Source organism: Cygnus atratus, chromosome 1 (assembly GCF_013377495.2).
Source record: "Cygnus atratus isolate AKBS03 ecotype Queensland, Australia chromosome 1, CAtr_DNAZoo_HiC_assembly, whole genome shotgun sequence".
In the NCBI taxonomy this organism is placed as follows: domain Eukaryota; kingdom Metazoa; phylum Chordata; class Aves; order Anseriformes; family Anatidae; genus Cygnus; species Cygnus atratus.
The window spans coordinates 4,412,536-4,421,026 of NC_066362.1; the positions used below are offsets into that span (position 1 = coordinate 4,412,536).

General features: G+C 42.8%; 1 protein-coding gene across 1 annotated transcript in view; it reads right to left on the bottom strand.

Annotated features, from left to right (window-relative positions):
• ITIH5 (inter-alpha-trypsin inhibitor heavy chain 5) overlaps positions 1 to 8,491 on the bottom strand; it is a 46,292-nt gene extending 37,801 nt beyond the window's left edge. The window contains exons 1-3 of the mRNA XM_035549393.1: positions 8,269 to 8,491; positions 4,550 to 4,594; positions 525 to 688 (exon numbers count right to left, since the gene is read on the bottom strand). Of these exons, the coding sequence (XP_035405286.1) occupies positions 525 to 688; positions 4,550 to 4,594; positions 8,269 to 8,388 (329 nt within the window). The 5' untranslated portion in view covers positions 8,389 to 8,491. The remainder of the gene's footprint in view (positions 1 to 524; positions 689 to 4,549; positions 4,595 to 8,268) is intronic.

An 8,491-nucleotide genomic window follows, 5' to 3' on the forward strand; every position in this document is an offset into this window, starting at 1 on the left:
ATCCACAGAGTATGACTAGCACCTCCAGCAACAAGTCAACCTGTCTGCTAGTTGGATTTGACACTTGTCTTCCATTGACAACGTGGAGAACCTGGAAAAATAAATAGCTTCTGAGGCACTACAGTCACTTAGAAGATATAAATATGGTGTGACAGTGTTACTGAAACTTTAATTGGAAAGGTTTCTGAAGGCTAGGAGAGATTTTCTGGTCCAAATCTGAAAAAGAGAAGGAAGTTCTTAAAGGGCACTCATATGGGAAATAGAAGAATGTTCTTCAACAAGTAAATTGAGGGCTTGAATCTTAGTATCTGTCCTTCAAGGATTTGCTCTGTGCTGTGGGGTCATGACCAGTCTTGCATGGAGTATACCATGTGTGTGCTTTCTTTTTTTCCAGCTGAAACTATTCAGTGCAAAAAGGCATTGATACAGTCCTACTGCAGACTAGCCAGTTTTTAAAATCTCGGAGACCTGTCTGCAGGATGGAAGAACCATTGTTTATCTAGCTGCCAGCGCTACTTACGTACATGGTAAAGTTGGAGATGAAAGCTGCAGCTGGGATCTGCATCTCAAACACACCTTCTCTTGCCTCAGATCCGCTGTTCACCATTGTGCAGGACACCGTGGTGAAAGCATAGCGAGAAATGACTGTGGCTTTCACAGTGAATTCAGACATCCGAGGCCTGGTTTCCTGTAGATATCAAAAGGTTACCTATTAACAGAAACAGCTAGATAACTCCCCTCTTTGGAATTTCACTGGGTTTAATATTTAATGTGCTCAAGCAAGGAACCCTCCTACAGTGAATATTTGACTCCCTATGAAAACCAGTCAGCAGCAGGCAAAGTTGGGGATTACCCTCAAAATATCAGGTGAGCTGCAAAAGGTAAACTAAAGACATGGCCGTGCCTTTGTTCACGCACATGGGCAAAAGCCACAGTCATTCTCCAGTGCTCAGGAAGGGTCAGGACAGGATAAGTGCCCTGATTATGTGAGTGTTTATGTTGTGAAACACACTGATAAAATCCATCTGTATCCTAAGTCGCACCCTTCAACTCTGGCCATTTGAGACAATGAGGATTAGCCCCTTATGGCCAGGAAGAGAAGTCCAAAATATCTCCCCATAGGGTCCAGAACTGATGTCAGAGAAACCGACTGTGCACAAGAGCAGATGTAAAGACCTCTTGAAAGACTGAGATCACTGTGCGTGGGGCAGCATCTTAAAACTCACACAATCAGATCCCTAAGTTTTGTGAACAGAAAAACTTCTGTCAATGGAGCGGGTTGAGTCCTCCTCTGCTGAGAATCCATTCTGGAGGTCTTAGCCAATGGATGGAAGAGACTTAATAAGAAACACTGACACTGTGACGTGACTAACAAAATATTTTAGGCCTTTTAGGCCACATTGGATTCCTTCCAGCAGAGAAGCAGAGGAGACTGCAATGAATGACACATGATGTAGCAATGGAAGCTGAAAGCCAATTTCTGCTTCTTGGGAATGTGTTTTTGTGCACAAGTCCTGGGTTGGAGCATTTCTGTAATGTGATTTTTGACAGCAATGTCTCCATGGAACTGAATAGATTTCTTCCTGGAAAACTTCAGTATATTTAACTATAAGCAGCCTTTTAAAAATAAACTATTTGTTGCCTTAAACAGTCAAAGACTGTTCGTCAAAAGCAGAAGGGAGCTAAAGAGTAAAAGACATTGCAAATACTCACCAACTTTCCTAAACCAAATACACTGAGAATCTATTCCTACCGAGTGTGATAAAAAACTACAGCCACAAGAGAATTGTGAAGACAAGAACATGCTCTTCAACTGCATTACCAGCCTTTTTTTCCAAACACAAACAATTTTGCCAATTGGTTTAACAAAGGGAGCAATTGTTTGCATGAGAAAGTATGAAGCAGAAACATTTCTGCAGTAGCTGATGGCATCAGAAAAGCAGTAAGCAAGCATCCAACTAACGAAGCTGCTGGGCTAGTGAATTCCAGGCAAATGGAAGAATGAGGATCCACTAGAAAAACACAAATCAACAGACTTAGAAATAAAGCCTCTACACTTTCAAGGCTTGAAAAGCCTCTCAAAAATGTGTCTTGAACCTAATCGTGATAGATATCTTTAACAGCTGGAGAATGTGTGACATGCTCTGTGTTTATGTACACCCTGCTCAGCACAGGCTCAGCTCCCATGGAGCACAGTGGCAAAAATCAGCACTTTTAGAGTGTGATTCATTTCACTAATTGCAGACAGCAAGACAGATCTACACAAGAATACATCTACTAAATGAAGATGTCCACCCTTAGGTCACAAGTCACTTTTACTCAGTTGGTGGTGACTGGGACTGGACTATGCTGTTCTTAGGATCTTAGGACTTACCCTTATACATAAGCAGGAATTTTCAGTTTCATTCTCCTGAAAGTGGAGAGAATGGGGAGTTTTGATCTGGAGCGTTGTAGGCACGTTTCCAGATATAATGAGCTGATCTTTCACTCAGTTTTCTTAACCACTAATTGCCTGTAGCCTAATAAGGATTTATCCTTACAGAGGATTTAACTGCAGAAGTAAAAGAGAGAACCTGAAAATACAGCAAATTCCTTGGTTCTAGATGTCCTGCACCCACTACTATTTTCTGCATTTCATCACAAACAGAGGATATGGATTTGCTCGTTTAGACAAGAACATAAGAATGGTTGTATTGAGTCAAAACAAAAGTAATCCTAACTCCATAGTCTATCACTGGCAGAGATCAATAGAACGTGTTCAGAGAAGAGTGTAAAATCAGACCAATCTTCACTGCTGCCACCCAAGAACAGTCTCTGTTTTCATTAATTTGCAGCTGAAGACCAAGAGTGGTACTCTACACCAAGAGTGGTATTTTTGTGCTTACTAAATCTCAAAGGATTTTTCTATGACTTTATACAGCTGTTTTTTGAATCCATGTAAACTTTAGCACACATAACACCCCGTAGTGAGGACTTCCACAGCTTAATGATATTTCATGAAGAACCACATCCCTTAAGAGGTTTTTTTTGCTGAGTCTATCATCTGCTGATTTCAACTGATCTCTGACACATCTCTCTACCCCTCAAAATAAGATCCAGCTTTAATATCCTCAGGAATGGCAAAAACAAATGGAAAAAAAAGACACACATCATTTCTCCCTTCTCCTGATGGGTAGATGTTGCTGCTGGAGATAGCAAACACTACACAAGGGCATCACATACAACAGAGGATGAAAGAGCTGATTCGTCCTCCTGGCCCTGGAAGGGATCTGCCATTCCTTGTATATAGAAAATATAAACGGTGGGGGAAGAGGCAGTTTCCAAACAGGTTGCTAGGCCGGGCTTGGCGGGCAGCCCAAGTTCCAGTCTGCAACTCTTGTGCGTTCCCTGGAGCTCTTGCACAATCCATCAGTGCTTGATGCTCTGAATTACAGCTGCGCAAATGCCTGTTTGTTTTCTCCACTTTTTCTGAAGGCCTTCAGAAGATGAGACAGCACAAAGGAAAAAAATAATAATAACAAACCATTTGTTTAATATTATTATTGCTGCGATTTATTATGCCTATTAAAAATAAAGCTAGGGAACACCAAGCCAGCAGATTAGCACACTGGTACGGGAAATGTTGGCTGGAGGCTTTTTGAAGGTGTCCTGCTAATTATGATGAAGTGAGAGCTGAACATTTCCTGCCAAACAAATGATTTTACGTTTGTTTACAGTGAATGTTTGGAAAGACAGAAAAGAGCTGAAAATAAATGAAATTCACTCCATGTTTTTACTTCTATCAGTTGTTTTCATCAAAATAAATTGACCGCATGTCAGATTAGAAGTAATAAACTGGTAATATGACTGAGAGTTACTCTCCTTTAGGCTGCTGATTCGTATCTGTCAAAGATCTAAGGGGCCTGAAGATATTAATGTGATGACTGCTCAGTGTGTGAAATGAGTTCCTCCAGTTCTCAGTTGAGAAGCCTCTGTATCTCAAAGAAGCCAGAAAAATAGCTGGCCATGAACATCAATTTCACTGGTTGCCTCTTTAGCTGAAGTTTTGATCTAAGCCATGCAGGTCTCAGTGCAGCAATATAGCCAGACCTCACAAATTTTCTGTACGTCTCATAACTGAAGGCATACATCTTAAAGCTTAGGTTCCCCTACCAAAAAGAGGATGTTGACTTCTCTGTTTTCTTCCTTTCTTAATAAGCTCTGGCCTCTGCATAAACAGAAAATAACAGAGATCTTCAAATTTCAAAATGAACTCTCTCCTTCTCTTGAAATTCAGTGAGATTTCAGCAGGCTCATGCTCATTGCATGGTTGAGGATGATAATATTAGATGTTCTCTCCAAATTTGTGGTCAAGAACATGGATTGGGAAGCTTTAGAATAACTCCTACTTCTTTTATGGATCAAAGCAATGATTTTTTCCCCCTATAATCTCATCCTACCATCATTCACTAACATGTTCACTTCTGAGCACAGGGATGCACACACATACACACTCACAGAGCAAGTGTAATTCTCATGAGGTAAAATAAAGACAGAGTATGATACGTACCAGCCTCTGCAAAAATCTGGTCTGTCTTGGGACACGACGTACAACCTGCAGAAATTAAAGGGAGTTAATGGAGCCTAGTCAGCTTACAGGAAGACTTGTCATTTGTTTAAATCCAGACATGGGCTTGTGTGACTGATCACCCACGGCCAGGTTCAAATGTTCCTCTGGTTAAAACTAAAACCTAAATCTCTTCTTTATTAACAGGGTCATTCATCAAAGCTCGGCAGTGGAATGCGGCTCTCGCAGGCAAGAAGGTTCTGTGTGCTTTGCAAATGCTATTTGTCCAGAGACCCTCTACTTGAAGGCAGGGACATCAGCCCTTAGCCCTGTCTGTGGGTGTGTCTTCAGCCTTGAGCATGTTCTGTTACAGCTTCCTATGGATTATTGCATTATGAGGTCTGCTAAATGGTCTGCAGGGATAATAAGCTGATTTTACTAGAAGAAATTTCCCAGTCCACATCCTCTAGTCTCTGTTAGGAAGGGAAGGACCTTCTGCCTTAGAATCTCAACAGGTTTGTCAAATTAATCAGAACAGATCAAACTACCTGCAGTAGTTTAGATTGCTTGTCAAATGCCACTCTGAGCCCACCTAAACCATCAGGTAAAAGCCAAAGCCTATTCCCCAGTCCAAACTTGGTGATTTTATTATGAAACAAAGTGTTTTTTACCTGTGACAACACGGTCACCCTCATTTTATCACCGTTCACAACAACTCTGACTTCTTTCCTGCACACGGTGTAAGTCTCAACTTAGCAACATGTCCAAATGCAATCCCTCCTCAAAACAGAGAGTACAAGTGTCTTGTCAATCAGGAACAATGAAGGAAGCCAAGTGACTTTTTTAAACGTCGATGAAGCTCCAGAGAACAGAGGAATGCAATGATAATTTTTTACCTGATTTGCCCTTGTTGATTTGCACTCAAAAAAAATATAGCATTCCTTGCCAAAAATATGATTTTATGCCTGTTTATGCAGCAAAGCTCAGAAAAGCACAGGAGAGAAATTAAACAGTCTCCTCTGTCAGAATCCTTTTGATTTTTTCTTCATTATTTTAGCCAACTTATTGTAAAATTAGAACCTAGGAAAAGCAGCTCCCTTAGGAAATTCTCAGTGGAGTGGAGTGGAGTCCTCTGCAGTTTAAATTGCCAAAGAAACTTTCTGTCTGGTTATGTTATCTCAGACAAGTAAAGCACCTCAGGAGCCTGCTGTGAGAGGCTGCAGAGTCTCCAGCACTGTAGGGTCTTCAGAACAAGCCAGACAAATGCCCATGAAGATAATCCTGCTCGGAGCTGTGGCAGGGATAAGATCAGTGTTCCTCAGCACTTTTTTTACTAAAGGATTACATTTTGGAACAAATCCACCTGTCATCCTGTACAGAGCAGTCACAATGGTTTTTAATGACTAATCAATGAAACTGGTAATTTGTCCATTGGTTTTATCTTACCCCATCACACACCAATTTCGCTTGCTTGCTGATTTGCGTAAGAAGGTTTTGTATGACTTGATTCCTTCAAAAAGATACTTTCTAAAGTCTTGAAGATAACCGGTATATATCAGTCAGTAGCTGCGGATCACCAGATAACAGCATTCTGTTAGGACTTCATGACTACTGCCAAAGCACTGTTGCAGGTTTATGATACTGATCAGTCCACCAGAGTATTTTAAACCAACCTGCTTCACTCGCATCATCTAACGGAACAATTTCCAACTTCCCATCAACCTTTAGCTTTAAAGCCTTCCACTTCTAAAGCCCAGTAACTTCTAGTAGTGACCCCATTGCTGCTGCCATTTGATAGCCTTGGCATGGCATACAGAGAATAAGCTAGCCAACTAGTGAGCCAATTAGCAGTGAAGAGGTGTCCAGAAAAACTGCCTCTAGTGCAATGTGAATAACCAGCAACCTTGTCACCTACCTTAGCAGAGTGGTCAACCATTGAATGAGCCACGTAATCCACTGTCCTTGGAAATACCAAAAGCCTGAGTGTGCTGATGTTTGTGCAGGAAGGTCCTCCCAGTTATTACATTTAAACAGAGCCTTACAGGCTCTCCAGAATTGGAGATTTACTATATGAATGTAATTTGTTGATCTAGGGGAAGCACCTGCCTCTGCTTAACGTGGCTTTTGTGTTCAGTGATGACAGAATGATGTCCTCTTCTGGATCCAGCTGTCTCAGGGGACTAGGGCATCACCTCTATCTATACATCACTGTTTTTCTATTGGAAGTTACTGCTGCCGCTGATTTGCCATCAACATAGCTCCTGTGAAATCATGCTCATTTAACTCAAGCAATGTCAGCCAGATTATTTCAACACCGTGAGCCAGTTTCTTGGGCTTCTCAATTGATTTTCCCCATGAGCATATGAACAAATGCTCCCAGATACCGCTCCACTGGCAGAACAGTGGTGCAAATACTGTCTACCACTTGAACAGCTGGGTGTGCAAGACCAGCTGTTGGTTTGTGGCTGAATTCCCCAAAAAGAAATATGTGTTTGCAGTAATTAGGATCAGCAATAGTTACTGAAGTCCTTGCAGTGGAGAGCAAGGAGCACTTTTGGAAAGAGATTCTTCCCATGCCAGCATGGGTGGGATAAGCAACTGAATGACTAAGAAAAGCGTAGATATGTATGAAGAGTCTCAGTATTCCTGCTTATTGTATGCCAGAAGGTGCCAAATACAGGCATCTAACTGATGTTTCAGACACTCTAGGGTATCCCACAGGCATCCAGCAAGGCACAGGTCTTCCACAGATCCAGCATCATATCTGCCAGCCCCACATTGGTGTCCCAGGTACTACAGAGCCTCTTGGATCTGATCAAATTTAGAGAACTGCGGAATGCCCTAAGTGACTTACCCCAAGTCACCCATGATATCCACTACCTGAAAGATGTGAGCACAGATCTGAAGCTCAATCTTTTACACCACAGCCTCCCTCTGAAGTCTCTTTTAACCCCCCCCCCCAAACCACCACCCGAACTTTCTTCCTAACTTGCAAGAAGTTCATTGCCTTTTCAGCCCCATTTCCCCATAAAACCTAAGCAACTTGATGACACAATATAACAGTCCTCACTTGCAGAATACATTTCTTTTCTCCTCAGGTCAAGAAGTATTTTCACAAGCTGCAATTCATGGAGGTTCGTTTAATCCAGCATGAGTTAAATATCAAGTATGGTAAGACTGCGACTGTAGGACAGGGCAGAAAAGTCTTCCTCCAAGCCTGAAATACTCCGAATTACTCAGACTGGCACAAGGCCAGGATACAGCGTTAACTCCCTTGTCCCTGCAGACCACATGGCTTAACACAGCTATAGGGATGCTGGCTTTGAACCCCTACAGGGGCAGTATCACTGCGTCCCTTGGCAGCACAGGGTGGTGCTGGTGCTGTCCTGGCTCAGCACCTCAAACTGCCCGAGCTCTCAGCCACAGGGACAGTAGCAAGGCACACTGCACAGACGGCTGTAATAAATTCAGTTTTAGCAGGCTGCTGTGAGCATTAATACCGAACCCTGAAGAAAGTGACTGCAAACGAGTGACAAATTCAGTGCGTTTTTCTTGCTGTCAGTTGTCTCTCACCGCAGGGGCAGTCCAGGGAGTTTCTTCACCTGACAGCTCTCCACACACACACTGAAAGCTCTCAGGCTGGCTGCTTTCAATTAACCCATGACAATTAACAAGGCACAAGCCACCGAATGCTCCCAAATAATGACCTTCTTAAAACCTACTTGCTCCACGACGCTGTAGTCTGCCATCAGCTTCTCCTCCAGGTACCTCGCCAGCAGCTCTGAGTCCGGCTGCCCTGCTGCAATGGAGAAGCCCCAAAAGAGCCATAACCAAAGGATCATGGCGAGGGGCAACACCGGGCTGGGGCTGCCCTGCAGGTGAGAGGGAAGCCTGTGGCTGCTGCTGCGTGCCTTGCTGCAGGACTGGGCTGCAAGGAGGCTGACA